This window comes from Harpia harpyja, chromosome 2, assembly GCF_026419915.1.
Source record: "Harpia harpyja isolate bHarHar1 chromosome 2, bHarHar1 primary haplotype, whole genome shotgun sequence".
NCBI lineage: Eukaryota > Metazoa > Chordata > Aves > Accipitriformes > Accipitridae > Harpia > Harpia harpyja.
The window spans coordinates 64,214,021-64,238,296 of NC_068941.1; the positions used below are offsets into that span (position 1 = coordinate 64,214,021).

General features: G+C 40.0%; 1 protein-coding gene across 1 annotated transcript in view; it reads right to left on the bottom strand.

Moving 5' to 3' along the window:
• Positions 1 to 20,221, bottom strand: part of UBE2K (ubiquitin conjugating enzyme E2 K) — a 48,401-nt gene extending 28,180 nt beyond the window's left edge. Inside the window, exons 1-2 of the mRNA XM_052780217.1 lie at positions 20,017 to 20,221; positions 691 to 784 (exon numbers count right to left, since the gene is read on the bottom strand). Of these exons, the coding sequence (XP_052636177.1) occupies positions 691 to 784; positions 20,017 to 20,079 (157 nt within the window). The 5' untranslated portion in view covers positions 20,080 to 20,221. The remainder of the gene's footprint in view (positions 1 to 690; positions 785 to 20,016) is intronic.
• Between the last annotated feature and the right edge of the window lie 4,055 nt (positions 20,222 to 24,276).

The following is a 24,276-nucleotide window of genomic DNA, read 5'->3' on the forward strand; positions in this document are numbered from 1 at the left end:
CACAGCCAGGGCAGCTGACCCAAACTGGCTAAAGGGGTATTCCATACCATGTGATGTCACATCTAGTATATAAACTGGGGGGAGTGGGGGCCGGGGGATCGCTGCTCGGGGACTAACTGGGCATTGATTGGCGGGTGGTGAGCAATTGCACTGTGCATCATTTGTATATTCCAATCCTTTTATTATTACTGTTGTCATTTTATTAGTGTTATCATTATTATTATTGTTTCTTCTTTTCTGTTATTAAACTGTTCTTATCTCAACCCACGGGTTTTGCTTCTTTTCCCGATTTTCTCCCCCCTCCCACTGGGTGGGGGGGCAGTGAGTGAGCAGCTGCGTGGTGCTTAGTTGCTGGCTGAGGTTAAACCACGACAGGAACTTAAACTTTCAAGATGGTAAACAAACAACTGAAAGTCAGAATCATACCAATTACACTGCACAGCTTATACCTGTAAATTAACCTTAGATATGGGTTAGTCTGTCCTACTGTAGAACAGATCTGTCTTCAGGCAACACAGAAGTTGAATTTAAATATTTTTCAAGCTTAAAATTTGTATTTTTTAAAAAATCAGGCTATTTTAAAACACTTAGCTCTACATTTTTATGCTGTAAATTAATTTTACAAACAAAGCATCTCAAGACACATGATTTGAAATGTACAATGACTGCATACACAAAAACATTACTTGCCTTCATATGGTGTGTCCGGAGGTCCTGCTATTTCTCCTCTTAGTTCTGTAAAATTCTCATCTACAAGATCTACTTTAATTTGATTTTTGCTCGTCTTAAAAATAAACAGAGAAAAAGAATCATAAGTAAGCATTTGACATACAGATTTCCCCCCAAATATGGTATTTAAAATTTTTAGAATAGTTTTAAAAAATATATATAAATAAAAATTTAAAATATATAGTAACCTAAAGTGAACAGCTATCTTCCAGTTGGAATTTTATTTCATTGAAAATAGACTATTTGTGAAGCATTAGAAACTTCAGTAATATTATTTATACTATCATTAAAATAAGCAAAGCAACCCAGCAATATAATATCTAAAGTTATATTTTTAAGCTGAATACATTTTAAAAAGACTACAAGCTTTCAATTCCACATATCTTAAACTACAAGATTAAATTGACCGAGTTATACATTGGTTTTTTTCTTGTTTAGAGCAATTTAATTAATAATAGACATGATTGTAACCTTCACTGGAATACAGAAACACTTCCCCAAATGGAGTGCTCACTATTTTTAAACAATACAATGATCTAAACAGAACACTGTAGTCTTGCTTAAGATCATGTTTATCTTTAATATTTAGGTGTAAGGTACAATTTATTTATACACTTGAATTTCATTGTCACCTCCTCAACATTTTCACACTCCATATCAACTTGCTTACAACAGAAAAACACTGTATTTTGATACTGAAAAAACCGTATGTTTTCCAGAACCTGATTCTCAGAAGTGTTTAGCCAGAGCTACTCGTTCCATTGAACTTGCTTTCCAAGTCCAGAGAGCAATGTTAGTGAAAATCACACAGATCTTCCAGCCAGTAACTTTTCGGGGGGGTGATGCAAAGCAGAATCTCCTTTTAGAAAGATATACCACAAAGTTTTTAGAGGTAAGTAATTACAGGTTTGTCCATTCTGCTACTTCTGTATACCATGCTCGCTGACTGCAACACAGATTTCTTGAATCCTATGTTATTTTTTTCAAGAACTCGTATCATCTTCCCAAATCTTTTAAAATTGTTTCAACTAGTTCTACACCAAAAAGCGCTGTACAGCTGCGCTTCTCTTCTCCCTCAGAGTAAACCTGGTTGCTGACAGCTATGACAGAAGAGTTAAGTCAGATAAAGCTGATGGTTGCCATCAACTGGTTCTTAGATCTACCAATGATGTGAACCCTTAAGGATGCAGAATTCACTGAACAACAGCTGGGAGATCACCTCTATTTCCTTCCTGTAAATGTTCTATAGATTCAGTCCCCCTGCACCAAAGTGGGTGGTGCTCTTCTGACTACAGATGCTCACTGATACAAAGAAAGATCAAAGTTTAAGTAAAAGCTTCACCATGCCAAAGACCCTAATTAGAAGTTAGACTAAATTAATCCAATGGTGATTTGGGAGCTTTTTTTATATCTGTATTTACACACATTTGTCTTTAAAACTTGGGTAAAAACCCTTCAACCAACACAAATGAGGCAGCACCTGCAACTGCATAGTTGATGCCAAGTGCTGCACTTCAAAATACAAAGATTCAACCACACTACAAATTAAGAACGCACTGTGCACCTCCAAAGTCAAAAGCCAGTTAAATACTAAATGTAATGGTTCTGGTTTACTAATGTATATCTATAAACTATGTTTTTATTTTAAGCTCAGCATCAGATCTTGTGTCATCTTTCATGACCTTAGCTAAGACATCAGAGAAAGGAAGTTAATAGAACTTATTAAATTACTTTTTAAAACATATTTCAGATTTATTTTCTTTCCTGCTACTGTTCATATAAGTTGCCTGACCAGAGAGCAACTGAAACAGTTTTCCTTCAAAGCTTTGTTTCCATAAAACTGAGCAGCAGCAGGACAGCCCATCCCAGCAAGACAGCCCTCCCCAACAGCCAGGCACTGTAAGAAAATCCCTCTGCAAATCCAAACTCGATCATAGGCAACACATTCCTCTTGCAAGCTTTCCAACCCCCCCCCTTTTACGTTTTTTGCTCTCACTATTCCAACTGGCAGCTCATTCCACAACCTCACAATTGTTAAAAGCTTTCTAAACTACAGTTTAGGTAAAGTTATAATCTATTTATGCCCACCTGTGACAGCATTGTTTCCCAGCTTCAACAAGTTTCTTTGTATCTCTAGTATTGCCCTCACAAAATATATGGTATTTATACCTATTTCCCTTTTCAGCCTTAATTTTGCTCTAAACAAGCTGAAATTCTAATCTTGCCACACTGGTTTTTTATTTTTTACATTTCTCCACTCTACATCCCACGATCACCTAACTAGCCCTCATAAACTAATTTAGATGGAAGTCTCAGGATCAGTGCCACGAACACTCTGTTGCACTCACTGAAAATACATCACAACCAGCATAACCTAAGATCAAATTTGTCGCCTTCTGTGGCAGTAAGGCACGAGGCTTAGATCAAGCAACAGAGTCCCAGCAAGGCTTCCTATGGAAGTTTTTGTCCTCTTCAGTGACTGCACTGTGCCTTCTCAGAGGTACTGCCCCTGTGTGTTACCTCTTAGATCACAAAGCAGCACATTGGTTTAAATAACCAATACAGTTAACAAGTCACCAAAACTACCTGCTCAGGTAATGCAGTCATTTAGGTTCTCCTGCTCTCGCTCTGTCAACTAGTAAGCTGTCAGCTTCACCTGGTAAACTCCAAGTTGGCTGCAGTTCTTGTTCTTTGCAAGTAAACCCACAACTTTCCACCTTGAGGACTGAAGCAACAGCAAAAGGGACGAATTTCAATTATACAATCTATGGTTAACCCATGCTGCAGCTTGCTTAATTTTCTACTTAGCATTTTGTTTTTCTTCAGCGCGCTGCACACTGTTTGGCAGCCTGGATATTCACCTTCATATTCAATTTCAATTAGTACCACACTAGCTGTTTTTCACAACAAATCCTTCCTGACTCCATAAATTTGGCAAAACAAACAAACACCCTATTGCTGAACTCAGTTTCTTTCAAGAGTCAGTGATCCTGGTTCCCCCATTTGAGATGACTGCTTTTATTACTACAGCTCCATACCCTTATTTTCTTTGTACAGAACCTCGAGGAAAAATGGCAGGCTGTATTACACTGTTTCAGCGTAAGGATTAACTTAATTTCAGGTTCATGCTTAAATTCTACCATGCCCTCCATAAAACAAATGCATTTTTTTATTTATATAGCTGAAGAACCTTTTTCACACTATTCTGATAAGACTTTTTCAAGGTGCAACTCAGCTTGACCTTGCCAATTCTTGCTTCTTCCTTCATCCCTGGAGCAATAACTAATATTTAACTGTACTGACTATTCATCCAATTAAATCTGGAGTGTTTTCCTACAATATTTCCCCTTAATGAGGATCACATAGCATAAAATTACTTAATTGTAGCAGCTCTAACAGAATAAATCCCTGGCCTCCACCATGATCAACTGAGCTGTCTCTAAAATGTTACCAGAGCTCTCCAAAAGCATGCCTCTGACACCAATGATCTTAGCACAGAATTTATGAATCAGCTTGTGATCTCACAACTCGAGTTGATTTTCCAGAAGCCGTTCTTCTACAAAGACCTCATTACGTTTCCATACCAAGTCTAAAATAGGATCACCTCCTGTTGATTCAGTAACAATTTGGTGACTAAATCACTGGGCTAGCAATTCCTGAAATATGAGTCATGACATCACTAGCAACATTTATTTCCATAATCTCAAAGTAGTTAAATTCTGTAACAATACAATTCCTACCAGCATTTCTCACCAACATGAAAGCACTCCACCAACACCAAAATCCTTTTCTAGGAATCTAAAAGTCCAACACTACACCAGCAGAACTTCCCATCACCACACCTGAAAATTATTTTGATCAAGACTGAAAAAAAAAAAGATAAAGGAGTGTTAATGCAACATATTACACAATGCGTGATGCCATTCCCTCATCTTTTTTCCTTCATATTCTAGTTGGATTATGCATAGCCTTTTTTCTTCTTAAATGCATCCCCTGCTTCACACTAGGGCTCTAGTCAAAAGATTTGTCGTCTTTTAGACGATCACAACTGGTGAGACTCTTTATGCATTGCTATAGTCATGCTTATCCAATTCTCTTCTGCCTTGTGGAGATTAAAACCAAGCGTTGAGATTAAACTAAGCATGAGGCAGAAAAGTTGGGGAAGATGCATATAAGGCACTTTCATCTGTTACAAAAGCCTTATCTCTAAAAAGAAACCCGCAGGAATCAATCCTTCATGAAGAGTCATTCTGTAAGCATCTCCTGAAGACTGGACACTCAATCACATTTATCACAGTAGCTACTGATTGATAATATTTTGATTTGTTTTTGCCTGCCTCCTCTTTAAAAAAAAAAAAAAAAATCCAGAACTACACTGTCTTGTTTTATATCTGAATATCTTCCTTGTATAGAACAAACAATCCACTCCAGCAGAAACTTTGAAGAGTAAGTTCTGCCACTGTGAAGGCTTTATCACACACATCATCTCCACTTCCACTAAAATCCTTTTAGAGAGCAGCTCTGGACCCTGTAATATTACTCTCAGCAGACAACAAGCTCTTCTGTTCTTTTTATTCATCATAGTCTACAGGCCTTAACGAGGAGTCCCTCATTAGAGGGGCCTGCCTTCTTTCTGCAGTTAATCGACCCTTTCTCCTGATCCTTCCATGCTATCTCCTTCTTTCTTCTCCAATCTGCCTTTAAAAAACTCTTTTATTTATGTGTTATTCATGGCCTATTATCCTCTTCACTAGTCCAGTACCTCCACTCTTAAAAAAAAAAAAAAAATCAAGTTTTCCTTCACAGAAAATAAGAGGCAAAAAGAGAGCCAAGACAAAACTATAACATATCAACATCACAGGAGCACATTAAGACAAGATGATAAAAATTGCACTGTTCTTCTAAACATTTCTTTCCCACGTACAAAATACTATTTACTACATTTACCAAAAAAAACCCAAACCACCATATTCCAAGTTCGATCTTGAGATAAGTCTATTTCCTGAAGACTGACAGCAGATGAAATGACTTTTTTTTTTTTTAGAAGTAGGAATTAAAAGTGCATCAGAATTTTTTATGCTTCCTAAAAAACCTCCAAATTCTACAGCTATTTTGATAAGTAGGCTATCAAAAAATCAAGTAATCAGCGTAAAAATGCCTATTATCAGAGCTATTAATGTATGGATAGATACTGGTAGGTTTAACCAAAAATGCAGGAATAAGATGTTTTTAAATATTTTTCTTTTGTTATTACTTCATGGCCAGCAGTTTTTGACGTTGTCCTGGCTTCAGCTGGGATAGAGTTAATTTTCTTTCTAGTAGCTGGTATAGTGTTATATCTTGGATTCAGTATGAGGAGAATGTTGATAACACACTGATGTCTTCAGTTGTTGCTCAGTAGTGTTTAGACTAAGTCAAGGATTTTTCAGCTTCTCATGCCCAGCCAGCAAGAAGGCTGGAGGGGCACAAGAAGTTGGGAGGGGACACAGCCAGGGCAGCTGACCCAAACTGGCCAAAAGGGATATTCTATACCATGTGACATCATGCCCAGTATAGAAACTGGGGGGAGTTGGCCAGGAGGGGCAGATCACTGCTTGGGAACTAACTGGGCATCAGTCAGCGAGTGGTGAGCAACTGCATTGTGCATCACTTGTTTTGTATATTCTTGTAGTAGTAGTAGTAGTAGTAGTAGTAGTAATTTAATCCATTCTGTTCTATTAAACTGTCTTTATCTCAACCCACGAGTTTTACTTTTTTCCGATTCTCTCCCCCACCCCACTGGGGCAGGGGGGCAGCGAGTGAGCGGCTGTGTGGTGCTTAGTTGCCAGCTGGGGTTAAACCATGACAGACATCTGTGTTGAACCCTCTTGAGTGGAAGGAAAAAAACCCCAAAACCCCCAAAAATCCCTCACGCTTCCATGTCAGCCATGGCTACAAAACTTAATACTAGCTGATGGCATACAAAAAAGAAATTTTGAGTGAGGTTATTCTAGAACCAACTAGCTCTACTTACTCCCCCCCATGACATTATCTTAACATTAGACCTTTGATCCCTGCATAATAAAATTACTCTAAAGAAATGTAACAGGCCAAAATCTCCACTATGCATCCATTAGTATACATACTATGTTTTAAACTGTTGTGATCAGAACAAAAAAGGAGAAGAAATTCTGTTTATTAGCAATATCAATAGCTTCAATTCAGCACATTACTTTCTTAAAAAGAATAAAGTAGTGTCAAAATGATTTATTACTTGTATGTTCCAAGTGTATCTGTTTCACCCTACGTATTCAGATACCACGTGCAAAATTCGTATCAAGTATCTTTGGATATAAATGCTGAGATGGTAAATAAGGATTTATAAAAACAAAATACAACACACACACAAGAACTGAAAAACACCCTACTTTAAACAGAATTAGATTTGGAATTCAAAACCCAATGGTTATTTCTGAGTAACTCGGCGGATACCCCCCCCCCAAAAAAAACCCAAAACCAAAAACCACACCACAAAATCCTGCTATTCCATACAGCAGTTCACTATGTGCAGTCTGTGATTTTATACGTCCTGTAACATGACTTTCCTCCGTCTTAAGGGGAACATACTCTGTACCAGATAAAACTACTACTATTTTCTGTTAATTTACTTTGGTTTTACAGAAAATAACTCATAGAAAACTCTAGAAACATACGTATATAAAAAACAACAGGAAAAACCCTAACCTGAAAAGACACACATATAAATGATAAATGACGTGTATAGATAAACAAGTCTAGTTGCAATAAAAGCAGCTAAGTATTAAAACTCTGTAACCTTTCAGTGGTTTAGGACTAGCAACTTACACATTAAGGAAAAGTTTTAATAAGTGACAAAAATGTTAAAGAATGTACCTGCCAAGATTTCAACAAAGATTAAGGAATAAATTTGAAAAATTTCTCCAGAATTTTCTCAACCTAGGACAAAGTCCACTAGCTTGTGAGAGAGGGTGTGCATTTAAAATAAAATGTTTTCTATCACTAATTATTTCCGAATCACACCAACAAGAAAAATTACTTTTTTTTATTTATCTTTCAAAGAGAATTTTAAAATTATTTTTTGATTACTCTATGAGGTAAACTAGCAGTATATACTTTTTAACCTACCTAAAATTAATAAAAATTTAGTTACTTCTTTAATACAGCTACGATTTACAAATGTAAAGTAGGTACTTTTGAACATACAGACATTTTATCCTGACGCTATAAGGATCGATATTTAATAAGCCAAATTAAGTAAGAAATACTTCACCCTAGTCTGAAGCCATGCTAGCAAAATTAATCTATGGTACTACAAAGTTACTAGTGTCTCATAAAACTCTTCTTACCCTCCCCCCCATTTTATATTCTACCACAACAGTCCTACTATACACCAAAATCTGGCATGAACATATCTCAAGAGAGTTATAGAAAACAATCATCTGATCAACTATCATAATGAAGTCCATATCCTACTTTTGCAAAAGGCCATGAGTACTGTGAGTCAACATAAGTGTTGAGCAGAAAACTCCAACCTTTCAGTAGCAGTTTACTCCATTAAACAATGACTTAATAACTTAAAAAACAAAACCAAGTTCATTCTTACCCTATTTACCAATCCCATGCAAATCTGTGGGTAAGTATTTAAAGTAATTTTGTTTTGCCACAATTGCCACGTTGTTTTCTTATAATCTTTCGCTACATTACCATTAACTCTCTCAACTAATCCAAATGACTCAGCTTTCTCCCCTTCACTGGTGTGCCAGAAAGAGAGGATCCTAACAAAAGCTCACCTCTAAGGCTGCTGTCTAAGAAGTCAGCTACCAGCCTCCTCTCATCTCCCTGTCCTTACTTCTTTTGAAACCAACACTCTACCTTCTTAACGCGTTGTTACCTCAGAGTAGCTCAGGATAAGTACATTGCATGCACTTAGCTCACTCTTTTGCAAGAAACAGGAAAACAGCAAAAAGGCAGGATATATCACTCTACTAGGAAGCAAAGTACAGGACACTGTCCTGCAGCAAAATGGCAAATTCAACTTCAAAAATATTGAGGTCTGTAAAATTGTTGATTTTTTTTTTCCACCCCTAGTCACAAGGAGCTACCAAAGCAAGAGCGAATAATAGTTCAATATTTTGGAAGTATTCCTTCAGACTCACTCCAGCTTAAGACCCAGAATCAAGTGCATCTCCAGAGCCTGAGCTTGTTATTATTAAGAAGAAAAGCAGAAATGTCACATAATTACCACAGTCACGGCTATGAAGTATACACACTGCACTACCAGTTGAGATCAGCAGATCACATTTGCATTCTCAGAGAGAGCTCTTGCTGACCTTCACTGCACAGAGCAACTGTGAAACAATCAGATGTTTGGGGCAGGGCAAGGAGAAGAGAGAAAACAAGTCTGTCTGAGGCACAATAAAGAGCAGTTTCCCTAGATAAGAAAAGGTCAATACAGAGAAATGCATTTTCTTAAAACACTCCCACGTTCTTTGACCCTACTATCAATTTCAGTCTTGAAGTTCTCCACATTTCACATTCTATTTCATCTCACTGTCTTCAGATGTATTTTCTAGAGTTATGCTTGTTTTAGTAAAAATGTGAGATTATTTTTGCATACTAATTTTTTCATTTACTGATCAATATACTATGTTACTAATATGTAACTTGTATTTTAATATATCTAAGGAGCTACAAATATTCATACTGTGTGAATTCTATAGTAATGGTAATGGACTCAGACTAGAATTTCCATATTTATCACAGTTATACATATTAAATGCATCTTGATAAGATTCTTTAATAAAATGTCTTAACAAGGGAGTAAACCCATGCCAACCTTAAAATTCTGTATTATTACACATGGTTACATATGAGAACAATACTGAGAGGGATTTTTTTTCCTGTCAGAACACAAAACATCTCAAATATTAAAAACATCTTCATTTTGCAAGAGTTAGACCTGGAGTATCACCAAGTTTTAGTAAAACTTTTTTTATTTAAGGTATCTAAATACCTATTCTTGCTAATGTTCCACTGTTAAAACCTCACTCTACCAAAAAACATAAGACTGTACTTCCATGGCAACTTAAGCCAGTCTAACAGCTGCCAAGGTCCTACTTTCCTCCTGGTCCTGGTAGAACTAATGTAAAGGAGGGGGCAGGATTTTGTGCAAGTGTTCATACAACTGCACAGCAAACATATGAATTAAAACTATCTTAGTAAGAAGGTTCTTTCATTTTAACCCAACTCCCTAATTTGATTCACCACAAACATTGCAAGTAAGAGAAGGAGCACAAAAGTGGGAAGAGGAGACGAGACTGCAGGAGGAACGTGACACTGGAAGAGGAGACCAGGCTGCAGGAGGAACGTGACACTGCTTCTTGGCACTACCTTAGGACAACTTAAAAGAATTTTGAAACTTCAGCTCTAGTGTCTGTCTAAACTATTTCTGACAAAATCATTGCGTCAGTCACGGACACGCAGAGGTGTAACTGACACAGCTATGCTGGCGTAAGCCCTAAGTGCAGTTATACAATCATTGCTTGTCTCACTAAGGGATAGTGTGGTTAAACTGGTAAAGCTATGCCATGAAAGCTGCGTACGTAACAGCATACTTACACTCCCGTGCTGGTGTAAGTATTCCTACACAGTCATAGGCTATGTCTAACTACGCAAGATATTTACAGTACCTAGGAGCATTAAACATGGGCAGGAGCTGCCCGAACCTAATCTGAGTGCCACTGAGATACTCAACATCAGAATGGGCACAGTGTAAGGGACTCCTGTTTCAGATAACCCTGTTCACGAAAGCCTAAATGGACAAGCAATTTTGCAGGAATGCAAGATGCATTTTCCTTATCTTTTTATGCACAGTTCTGGCTTTGACGCAAAACAACTGAAAAACCATGCAGATAAAGTATGCTTTAATAATCAGTTTGAACCATACTTTGAATTAATCATTCTATAAACACAAAAACCATTTGATGCAGATTCTGCAGTCAATTCTGTAAGTCTACCCTACTTGTTGCTAGTAATTCTATGTATGAAGTAATCAACAGGATTCAGCTCATTTTAAATCAATTGTGCTAATTCACTCACAGTCCCAGATATTGAAGACTTGCAGAAATAGCTCAGAACAGTTTTTCTGTACTAGCTTTCCATATGGACACCCTTATTCCAAAGTGGAAGGGCTTACCTAAACACCATGAAGGTTCTAAGAGTTTGCAGAAAGGAAGCAAATACAAAACAGCTACCATGATTTCCATTTGTATATGCTACCTTATTTCATAATAGCCTCCTGTACTTAAACACATCCTAACATGGCAAAAACTTAAGACGACTTTCTCACAGCTCACTTTCAGCTAAAAATAAAGTGATATATGTTTTGCTTGAACTAAACTACCTATTTAAGTAAAACGTACTAATGCATTTGTGGGTTTGTTTCTGCCCCCTCCTCATAAAACACTGTACAAACATATTTAGAATCTGAAGGCATGTCACCTTAAACCTTCATATTCTAAACTAGACTTAAACAATCATTAGTCTTTCCTTTCCCAATCAACTGTTTATCTTGCTGGCTAATAATGAATAGAAATGATGAAATAATGAACACAAATTCGTTTCCCACATGTCTTGTGACAACAGACAAAGGTAGACAGGATAGCCCCTATTAGCATTCCAACAGAAGAATGATACACAGTATGAGCTCAGCTCTCTTAGAGATAAGCATAGCCAAATTGGAGTTATACCATACAACTGAGTTTTATGGCGTCCAATAAAGCATAAGCGCTGAATGAACCTTCTTTTGTAGTCAGGGATATTCATAACATTGCTCTCCTGTGCAGACACTTTGAAGACTAGAGAGGAGCAATCCATGGCCTTAGTACAATTCTGTTACAACATACTAGAATAAGAGACATAGATCTGGTCCTCAAACAAGGTTACTTTTGCTGCTCACAGAGATACTTTATTTATTATGCAGATACTATTTTATGAAATACTCATGGCAAGCATATTCCAGTGCTCTCAGTTCAAGTATTACAAGTATTAACACTGATATAATCTGAAGGGAAAGTGCTAGGTAGGTCAGGAGTGCAAAAAAGTGGACTGCATCCCTAGAGTGCCCTATGGAATACTACTTCTCAAAATTCACACTCTTTGCCATAAAAGAACTAAATTGCTTATTTTCCTTATCTAAATTGCAGCAAATTTTTACCTAGTTTGTCAGAGGCAAAAAGTAGTCTGCATATTAATGATTAGGTTTAACCAAAAGCATTTTCTCAATTTAATGCCAGCAGCAATTATTAGTGTAAAAGTGATGAAGTATAGTAACAACAACAATCCTTACTAGGATTATGAAACAAGCTAGAAACCATTTAACAGGTAAAAAAATTAAAGAACTACACTAAGCACTTGCACTAGTTTAACAAGTTTAATGCAACTGAAAGACCATTAGACAACTCAGGATTGGACTGTTAACCAGCACTTTCTTGCAGTTTATAGTTACACAAATTTACTATGATAAACATTAACTTTATTTAAATTTCATAAAGTGAACTAACCTTGGGACTTGTACGCTTCTTTCCTACTAAAGCCAAACTCCTGGAAACAAGCATAGAAGAATGAATGGGAGACTGGGAAGGTTAAAGGATTGGCTAATTCTTAGTATCCCCCTTAGGTCCATGAAGAGTTGTGGTCAGAGGGTACCATCTGGTAGCTGCGGCCTAACCCCTAATCCTAAACTGACTAACCCAGTCCTGTAACCAGTGACTGCTCTCTTTCCTCAGGTTTTTAAGAGATTACCAGAGACAACCAAATGACCCTGACTCCCATGGAGACGAAGTTTTTTTCTGTTTTCCACTTACTCCCAAAATCTTTAGGATTCTGCCAACTGATATGTAGACCATTCACTAGAGATCTGGACTGAACTGGATACATGTTAACATGAAAAAATGCCACTAACTGAATACAGGAATGAGCAATAGACTTTGCCTTTCCTGTACAAATATTCCCACTACCAATACTTGGCCAACTCATAGGTCTAGTCAAATGATCACTAACATTATATGTTAAGTATTTCGAGTCACAGATTTAAGTAATATTCATAATACTAGTGCTTATTAGTATCTACGCAATACTGATCTTAAAAGTGCAACAGTATTATATTCATAGAACTTGAAAAACAGCCACATGGTTCAGATAAACAGACATAAAACTACAAGTAATCTAATAATTCAAAGAGATCACCTTAGAAGTGAGAATAATAAGCAGTTTTCTTAAAACTTCCTAGTAAATGCATTTTGTTTTGAGCCAACTATTCTTTAATTGCCAAAAAAGCGACTTACGGACAAACTCGTTTGAAGGCAAAGATCTACAGATCCATTCTGCATTATTTTCCAGTACAAACCGGAAGATATAACCAAACACACCATAGACAGAATTAAGGAAACCAGATGCATAGTAATGGCATTTCAGTATCCTTTTATATAATAATTAGGAAACGGGTCTAAACCTTGTCTTGCCTAAAATCATAGGCATGGCTTGAAATACACAGTAGACAAAGTTCTTTTTGGCAATGTACAAAGGATCTTACAAATAACTATTTTAAAGTTAAGATAATCTTCACATTTCGAAGAAATGCAGCTTATAGAAGCATTATGGATCTCATATCTGTTCTACCTTCAGGGTTCCAACACAGAACTTGTTCAACCTAAATACCCTGACAGCTTTGCATCTACCAGAAAAACCCAGCCTCTGATTTAAAGAGGAAGAGGATTCATTATTGTCTTACAATAGTGGAAACTTCTGAACTGAAAAGTTTACTTTAAAATTCTTCAATTTGTTTACAGGGGAAAGTTTTACCAGGTGTGGCAACAGAGTTGGAGCCTCTGTCTGTATGTTTTGTTTCACAAGCAGAAAAAACACAGTTACGAAAAAACAAAATTATAGTAGAAATATAGAATCATGTAGGAAGAGACACCTGGGTGGCCTCTAGTCCTACCTCCTGTTCAAAGCAGGTCCAATGAGAGCAGGTTGCTCAAGAACTTGGGAGTTTTTAATATCTCCAAGGATAGAGATTCCACAATCTCGCTGGTCAATCTGTTTAAATGTCAGACAACCATCATGATAATTTTTTTTCCCCAGTGTCTACTCAGAATTTCCCATGTTCCAGCTTGTGTCTGTTGCCTCTCATCCTATCCCCATGCACTTCTGAAACAAGTCTGGCTCTTCTTCAGAGCCTCACGTTAGGTGTTTGTGGATGACAGGAAGATGTCCCTTTGAAAAGTTCTCTAACCCTCTCCTCACACATCATGTACTCCAGCCCCTTAACCACCTTGATGGTGTTCAGCTTGGCTCACTCCAGTGTATCAGTGTCATACACTGGAAAGCCCAAAACTGGACACAGTACACCAAATATGCTCTCAGAAGCACAGAAGTGAAGAATCACTTCTCACAAACCACTGACTACATTCTTGCTAATGCAACCCAGTATGTGGTTGGACTTCTTTGCCACAAGAGCACTGCTGAATCACGTTCAGCTTGCTCTCCGCTAGGTAATGCAGGTCTTTTTCTGCTAGCCTGCTTTGTTTCCAGTCAGTCTCCAGTCTGTATGTACTGATGCACGGCATTATTTCCTTCCAGATGCAGGACTTGCTACCTACATCTGTTGAACTTCAAAAGGCTCCTGTCAGCCCATTCATTTCTCCAGCCTACTAAGATCCCTTTGCATAGCAGCCCTGCGGTCCAATGCACTGACACCCCCCACCCCCACCACTTTTTTATCATGTGCAAGCCTTCCGAGAGGCTGAACAGAGATTGGTACCAATATAATAATGTCAGTGTCCTGGTTTCAGCTGGAATAGAGTTAATTTTCTTCTTAGTAGCTGGTACAGTGTGTTTTGGATTTAGTGTGAGAATAATGTTGATAACACACTGATGTTTTAGCTGTTGCTAAGTAGCGCTTATCCTAAGTTAAGGATTTTTCAGTTTCCCATGCTCTGCCAGCAAGCAGGTCTACAAGAAGCTGGGAGGGAGCACAGCTGACCCGAACTAGCCAAAGGGATATTCCATACCATAGAACATCATGTCATGTTCAGTATATAAACTGGGGGGAGTCGGCCAGGAGGGGCTGATCTCTGCTCAGGCACCAGTCCGTGGGTGGTGAGCAGTTGCACTGTGCATCACTTGTCTTTTCTTGGGTTTTATTTCTCTCTCTTTTTTTTTTTGTTATATTCCTTTTCATTACTATTATTATTAAATTTATTATTATTATATTTTATCTTACTTTAGTTATTAAACCGTTCTTATCTCAACCCACAAGTTTTACTTCTTTTGATTCTCTCCCCCATCCCACTGGGAGGGGGGAGGAAAGAGTGAGTGGCTGCATGGTGCTTAGTTGCTGGCTGGGGTTAAACCACGAGAGTCAGTTTAGAAGTTCTCATCTTTATGCCTTTTTTAACGTAGTGCCTTTTTTAACTTTACGCCTTTTAATTAACTAGGCAAGCTCTAGCTTTATTCACACTGCACCCACTAAACCTCTACTGACTTCAGTGAGACTATTCTTATGAATCAAAAGTTAAGCATATGTATTAGCAGAAAATGACACTGTTTTAAAAAAATCTGTTGCTGATTCAGGAGCCATAATAGAAGACATCTCATTCTTATCTATCTGCATTGGTTCTACATGATAAATGGGAAGAAAAACAAGCATCCACAATTTCCAACAAGCCCTTCTAATCACACTAAAGCACAATTACTACTAAAAGTTTCCTTCTTAGTGAATTCAACTTCTATCACCCAAGACTGCCCAAATATAAACAAACCAAAGTAATGAAGTTTTTCTAAGCCTGAAGATTAAATGCTTACGGCTTTTCCAAATAGCAAGAAAATTTCAGAGATGCCGCTTAGCATCTTACTATGAACTGACACAAATCACAAGACCACTACAGGCAACAATAAAAGCAAACAGCAGAGCTACTCACTAAAACTCTAAAAGCCTAAGAAGGGACATGGTATGGCAGGCTACCATTACTTTTCCCTTCTTCCTTTCTCCTGTAAATCACAAAAACACATAGCAGACTCCAAAACAAATACCCACTTCCTTCTTGGAAATTAAGTACTTCAAATTTTGCCATTAACCTACTGTCTCTGCTTGTATGCTATTTTGGATTCAAGCAAGTTACAAATTTTAACTGCTACTTCAGATATCTGCTCATGCAGATATTCATATTCCATAACTGCAGTTCAGTTTAATTTATTCTCAGCTCTATCAGGGTTTACCTCCCATGCAGATAAACCCCTGCCTCTTGATAATCATAAGACAAGAACATTTTGTGGTAGAGATATCAGCAACTCTCTTTTTGCTAGGAGGAAGCTATGTTTCCCTAGTGTGTTGCCTTCAGTACCAGAGTAGTGGTTTCACTATAAGGCATCTATTAGCCTCTGACTTACAGATGGCCTGAAAACACCTTACATTTCTCCATGGTAAAAGAAACTGGATGGCCAATTAAACATTGAATCCTTCAATGCTATCATAACATAATTTCTTTAAAGCATAACACCAGTGCTCTACTAAAATATGAAAATAAGTCACATATTGTTTAATATACCTGATGAACTACAACCGCTTCTCAGCATCACTCTTTAAGTGACCACAAGATTTTTCAACATGTTTCTATTCATTGTTAAATGCCAGACAGATTCTTCCTCTCATAAGACAGCTGCTTATAAACAGAGCGCGGGTAAGGATTTAGTCACCCACTGCAGCATTCCAGTAACTCTATTCTGAAGTAATACCAGCTAACCTTCACCAAAGCTTCCTCCCCACTTATCAAAAGTGGGATACTATTCTCCCTCCACCTGTTTATTGGTTTCTCCATCATGCTGCAGCCTCATACTTTTGTTCAAAATACGTTTTGTGGCCTTAGAATTTCAGCCCATAAAACCAACAGGATAACAGATTAATGAAACGACAGAACAAGAAAAGAGATAAAGTTGAGCAACTGATGACTTGCCTAGACTAGGATTCGGAGTATGATCTGATTTAATGTATTAAAATTCTAAAATGAGTAAGCAGTACAAGCATAGTACAGTACCCTTAACACATATTTAACCAGTCAAGTTACTCCCTAGACTAATTTAACAGCTTCATCTCTGTTAAAGATGCAGTACCTCATGTACCTTAGAATTTTAAAGCTTTTTCCACACACAAAGGTAAAAAGTTTTATTTAAATCATAGTTTGGAGAGCACTCCTGACAAAGAAATTGTTGTTAGATTCATCTATTTCATTCAAATATTAGAGATACAAAGTTACAAAGATCTCTGTTAAATACACAATATCCCATTTCTTAAGTTAATGTGTAGAGCTTTTACTAAAACTAGAAATAATAAAGCAAGCAGACCAAAAACACTTCTGTTGCTAAAGTGTTAAAAGACTTTAAATACTTTTTCAAAATACAGAAGCCCCAGACTCAACTTAAAAAATTAAAAATCCTTCACCTCTTATCTGTAAACCAGACCACAAGATGGTCTAAAATTCACATTTTAGTGATTTTCCAGAAATGTCATTTAAGTCAAGGAAACAGAAAGCACTAAGTAATATGAAAAGTATATTTAGTCATACACATAGCAAGGATCCATAGCATCCTTGTCCAAGGATCCGTAGATCCTTATCCATTGCAAGGATAAACACCCTTTTCAGAACTCTTTCTTCACAGATATTTAGAAGTGAAATTTGGTGCTTCCAATACATACTTCAAATGCAGAAGGAATTAACTGCCATCCAGCTGCTCCCTTTTAAAAGTATTTCTGGTTCCACCACTCTATTTCAGCCCAAAGGTGAGTAGAAGAAGACGACAGAGAACAAACTTCCTATGTACTTTTTCCAAGTGTGCCTGCCCCCTCCCCCGGGCATTTGTGCTCATAATGCATTTGCAAGGAAGCAGGGGGGATGCTCTTCATGTTCAGGTGTAGATCAAAGCATCAAATCAAGAATAATTTAAGTGCAGATAACGTGAACCACTTTGCCTTCAGAGAGGGACTTAAAACTTCTAAATGACAAATTTAGCATCACTATTCATGAAAAAGGGTTGTTTTTTTTTTAAAGAAACAAAGTTTAATAATCACTTTAGTATACAAATCACAGAAAAAAAAACACATTTTTTTCTCTGTGATTTGTAGTATTTAGTTATAGCTCCATTCACCATCTCACTCCATGTTTTCATGCTCAGTAGTACTAACACCGTAGTTTGACTGCCTTTGAATGTACAAACATTCACAAAAAACTTTGCTTGCAACTTAGACAACCATTGAGTAAGGCTGAAGTTTTGCATTCAGGACAGGGGAGATAGTACATTCTGTAAAGAGCAGCTTTATACATACTGCTATATCAGTATAACACTCATATGTAGCTTGCTAATGGCAGGAAAAAGAAGAAATATCACACTCTTCTGTATTGTAACTTTAAAATTCCATAATTTTAGTTTCATAAGAATTGTGATCTTATTTCTGGGAAGCTTTAGGCAGCTTAAAGGCTATTTAATAATGTTATTTATTTCCAACATTCTGTACTGAGCCCTTCAATGTATAAACTAAACAAACAGGAATAGTGAAAAGTGTGCTCACTAGATCCAACCTTTACAGTAAGAAAATTTAGCACGGATCTCCCCCAAAACCTATATATGTTAACGTTTCTTTTTTTCTACATAAAGCAAAGGGAAAGGGTCTTGAAGCCTTTAGACAGCACTTTCAAATAAAGACTTCTTTGTTCCCACAATATCAGCTGGTTATATGGGGTACAAGGTCTAGATTTTCTAGCTTTGGTATAATGGTATCCACCTAGAAATTTCTCTTAGTTTACATGCAATTCTGTATTTGCTGTGCAATAGCTTGGCAAAATCAGCCTGGGCTCTGAAAGCAGCTGTAAAACGAGGCCCTTACATTTTTCTAGGGGCTAGTTCAAGCTGCATAGCAACAATGCTGTTAGCACACACTTAATTTAAAAGCACATCAACTACTGCTACCTCAAACATATTTTCCTTCAGTCATTAGTATGTATCAAAAATTATCCTCTCTATTTTTCCTCTGTGAATATGTCCAGATTTCTAAAAAGACAGCTTTAAGAGTTACATATTCACATTAACATCTCACAAGCATCTAACCTGCAACATCATCCCAAGTAGGACGACAATGACGACACAACCATTAAAACCTATCTGGCTGACGTCCACCAACTCGGATACAGACACAGCAAAGGCTGTACTGATGCAACCCTGCAAACGCTGCTGTACATTCCCCCCAAATGATCAGAACTTCTTTATTGTCCCCCTGAAAGCAGTCAGCTTCTCTTACTGACCACCACGTACCACAGAACGTGCGGTTCAGAAAACGAGGTACCACGACTGAAATGAGTGAGGCTTTAAAAGCACCCACCTGAAGGGGAGTAAGCCTGCCGTGGGATAAAGGAAGTTCTGTATTAAAGTAACCTAAATAAACAGGGTTTACTTGCAACCCTTTGAAAAAAATAATAAATAAAACCACAATCTCGGCCTCAGGCACTGGCTGACCGGAGGGGTGACTTAAAGGGGACGTGCGAGATCACGTCCCCAACCCCCCTCAGCCTCACCGATTCGCTTCATCACCCCCCGGCCCGCTCGGAGAAGCCTCTCCCCGGCGGAGAGGCGCGTGGGCCCAGCCGCGCGCGGGCGGCGGCACTCAGGCGCGTGCGGCGGGCCGCGGGAGGGCGCGGGCCGGGGGCCGCGGGCGCCCCGCGCCGGGCAGGCCCCGCCCCGCACCCTCCGGCCTGGCAGCGCGCTCCCGGGCACCGGCCGCCCGCCCGCCCTCCCGCCGCGGGCGGCGGGGACCCCCGCCGGGGGCCTGCCTGCCCGGCCTCCTCGGGCCGCGCCCCCCGCCGCCGCCACTGCACTTCCTGGGCCCGGCCCGCCGGCCCCGCTCCCCTCCTCGTACTCTCGGCGGCTCCCGCTGCCCGCTGGGGGAGGGGCTCCGCGGCCCCCCTCCTCCCCCCCTCCCGGCGGCTGGCGGGTCCCGTCTCCCCGGGAATCGCCATTCCCCTCCCCGAGGCCGTGGGACGGGCCCACCCCCAGCGCGGGGAGGTGGGGCCGAGGGGGAAGCGGGGTCCCCGCGCAGGCCGGCGGGGCGCCCGCACCTTCCCCCGCTGCCCACACTCACTCACTCACTCACACACACACACACACACACGGGGATGGGTGGCGGCGGCACGCGGGGGGGGGGGGGGGGGAAGAGGCTCTAACCTCCTCGCTCTTCAGCACCTCCTTGAACTCCCGCTTGATCCTCTGCACCGCGATGTTAGCCATCTCTGCAGCGAGCACCCACTCGCCGCTGCCTCCGAGCCGGGCCCAGCGAGCTCCGCCGCCGCTCTTGCTGGATAACTCCCGGCCCCACCAAAATGGCGCCCGCCCCGAGCATGCGCGCTAGGGCAGCCGGTTCTGCTGCCGCCGCCGCCGCCGCCGCTCAGGAGGGGCCGCCGTGTGCGCGGAGTGGAGCGGGCATCGGGGCTCCCCGACGGTGGGGGTCGAGTGCCGGCCGGCGGGGGCGGCGGCATGCGCTATCGGCCTCCGCTATCGGTCTCCTCCTCGCCGCTGCGCCCGAGGGAAGGATGTCGCCGCCGCCGCCGCCTTCTGAGGAGGCGCGGCGATTTCGTCCCGCTCGCCGCCCGCCCCGGCAGACACCTGCCTGCCGCCGCTCGCCGTGTCATGGGCCGGGCGGGTTCCCGGCGGCGCCTGGTGAGAGCGTGAGGAGAAAAGTCTGCAGGCAGAGCCCTGCCGCCGCCCCGCACCGCTGGCGGGCCCCGGGGCAGCGTTAAGGCGGTTGTGTTGTCACGGCTCCCGCCGCGGGCGGCGCGGCCCTCCCGGCCTCCCCTGCCCGGCCCGGCCTTGTGCCCGCAGCGCGCAGCAGGGGGGAGCCCTGAGGCAGCGGGCCGGGGAAGGGGGTTGAAGGAGTGCCCTCGGGAGGGCTGGGCCGGGGGTCGGTCCGAGGTAGCAGGGGGAAACTCCGAGGTGTCCGTGAGGAAACAGCTGGTGCAAGGAGCAGCTGACACGTCTTCTCGTGGAGTGCCCGAGCAAAAATAACCGGGGAGGCGGGGGTTCACATGCCTTGAGGTTCTGCTCGACCTGCCCATACAGCAGTTCCCATCTGTTTGGGTTTTTTTTTTCTCCCTTATACGCTGGAGAAAACTGGAGTTCCTTACACATCTCTCCCCTGGCCCAGCTACTTGCCCTCTTCCTGCCCTCGCCCTTCCCTTGGGGACACTGCTGCCTCCTCACACCGGACGGGGGGGGAACTTGCAGGCCCGGCAGGCCTAGGAGCTGGCAACTCTGAGGAGGCAGTGTAAGAAACTGTTTCTTTTTATGGCTTCTGCTACAAGATTTTAAAAGTAGAGTAAAAGGTGAACGTCAATTCTGTCTAATGGACTGTTACATTTTATCACCGAAGCAAACGGCAAGCCACAGATGTTTCTCTGTCTAGAAATCTAAAATAGGATACCAGTAACCATCCCTGTGAGCCTGAGGTGCACAAAATACGGTATGGAATGGAAGATCGTAGATAGATTTTCAGAGGGGAATATAAGATTGCATTTACAACTGTTGTTTATTCAGGAACTAGAGGCTTTCAAGACATTAAGGTCTATAGAAGGATTTTATAGTGCCTCCTCTTAACTGTGCAGTGCAGGACAATGTACAACATAGATATTTATCTCAACAAATGTCTACTTCTGGTATGGCTGTCATCTGCAAGTACTGTTTATTTATCTCCATTAGTATACATAGCATTTTGACTATTATATACACAGTAAAGAAAGTATAGTCCCAACTGATTAAAAAAACCAACTGGCAACTGTATACAGATGCATACAGTCCTTTTTCTATGCATGTTTGCTCTTCTCCTGTGGTTTGACTGGAAAAAGTCCATTTTCCTGCAAGAATGTTGTACCATGTGCCATCCGTTCATCAAATTAGGTCATCTTCAGACTGAAACTTGTTTTTAATGCAATACACAATGCAGTTTTTCAGCTGAGGTTTTCAGCACCTTTTTGAGAAGGACCGTTTTGCATTAGGCCTGATTTCTTTTTAATGACTTCTAGTGTGATCTTGGGCCTTCTAAGTCCCACTGATGTGTCTTAAGTTCCCTTTGAGGAGGTAGGCCATGGCTTCTCTGTGCCTTAGGGTCTCACCTGTAAAATAAGGGTAATAACTCTTCTCTGCCTTTTAGATCTCACAGATGAAAGTTAGGTTTATGGTGTGCTGAGCTTCGATTGAGTACTATACACAAAAATTATAAAGGTAGTACATAAAATCTCCGGGTTAAATGCCTTATGTCTTTTCAGACAGCTCATAGAAAGAAGCTGAGCTTCTAATATTCAGATTTTGCTCTGGATGGAGTGGAAAACATGACCTTTATCAAGTGTCAGAATCCTTTGTGTTCCTGTGAGTATGCTTATATGTTATAGGTAGTAGACATCCAGTAACAGCCACAGTAAAGGGCAATGATTTTGCTTTGTTTGTATCTAGGTTCATTTTCATGTGCTCATTTGGATTACAAATGTCAGAGTCTGTTACTGCAAAAAGCAAATCAAATTATTATGAATTACTGTATCTCTTTTCCATAGTATACCCCACTCCTTTCCCTTGTCCTTAAATAGGCATCTTTAACTTATCTCACAGTTGTTTCATATTCACCATTTACTGTGTTAATTTTCTCTTTGATAAAAGATAGATATAGAAAGGGGTTTGGGGGAGTAGAACAGAGTAGTGGTGAGTTTTGCCAGGATTAAAATACTGCATAAAAATCAGTACCTTATGGAATCAGCATGTTGGGGTTATCATTGTATACCCCCTATACTGTTTTACACTTTACTGTAGCTTACTGTTTTACAGAAGACTCCACAGGGTTTTAGGCCAGAACAGGACCACAGACTAGCACTCTCTGAATAGGTGTTTGGAGTTTTGGTTTAGTTTAAGGTTTGTTGGGGTTTTTTTTGTGAAATAAGAAAATGCTTAGAAAGAACGAGAACGTAGCCTCTTTGTGTTTTCAGTGACTTCCATGTCTGACTTCGTAATATATTTTGTGGTATGTTGATAATAGAGTCCTGTGTCTATCCTCTGAATTAAGTTCTCATTAGTCTTTCACCCTTAGAAAAATCCATACATAAAATGTAAAACTGTAGTCTGTTGAACATAGTCAGCTCACTTTTTGAATTACAAACTTTTGTAGTATATCTGATTTCAGGAGATAGTTCTTTCATCAATGCCATCATCAATTTAGTCTTATACCAAACAGTTCTTTCAATAGCAGCTTCCCCAAACTGTCTGCATATTGGTCTATACTTTTGCCCGTTGGTGTTGGTCATAACTAATAGAGGGGAGATACAATTCTGGGTATCCACGTGTTGTTTAGTATGTTTGGCATACTGCTTTGAAATTCTTTGGGAGGCGGGAGCAGGAAATATGGTGTATTAAATGAAGTTCAAACTATGGAAGATTACTGCAGGAGGAAAGCTTACAGGATCAGTGCCTATAAAGTAAGATCAGTGGTTGTAAGACTTCAGCCCAAGCTCTCAATATGGAAAAACTGTCAATATGCATTAGCAGATGCTAGGGTAACCAAACATCCTAAACACTGTATCATTTCCCATGTAATATGGGAAATATTATCTATCCTACAACCTATATATAGGAAACAGTTCCCGGCATTTTCATGGAAAAGTGGCTATTGTTCATGCACAAATAGCACATGTTGGACTCACTGTACATACAGTACAGTCATCGTGTGCATGGTTCATCTGTCTGAGACTATGGATGCCCTCCAACCCCAGTATACTGCCTGGGGACTCCAAGACGCTTATGACAGCACTAAGTACGATTAAATTTCTGTTCTTCAAGTTAAGATTCTTGGTGATCTTTTTCTCATTTCCATATTTTCCTTATTTTATTCTGTTCATATCAGTCAGATATTTTTCTATTATAATTATTCAGAGAGAATTTGGAATTATTGAGATTGTTCCCTGTGATTAGAAGACAATGCCATTTTTGAAACTATAACTTTCCAGCATGCAATATTCTGTTCCTTTTCTGCTGCTTTGTGTGTTGCATAACAAGACTTCCCCCCTCCTCATCTTGGCCTCTTTAGTTCAGAAAAATAAAAAATGTCAGGCTTGATCTTCTCTCATTGTTGCCAGAGGATTTCTTAATGGAGAGGAGAGCTGTCTCAAGAGATCTGTGTATTGATTTCAAACACTTCAGAAACAGGGGTTGAACCTGTAACATATTTTAAATTCTTATTTTGTTTATTTCATGAGGCATCCATATGAGGATTAACTTCACAGGCTGTATTAGTATTAGATGGTATGCACTTTGCATTTAAATGTTCCTATGCTCATTTATAATAATGCTTTATTTAAAGAGAAATCAGCAACAAATAATATTCATAAAACTAGGTTATTTTTAAATTTAACCCTCGTTTTCCACCAAACTCACACCTGCAGCTCTCTTTCT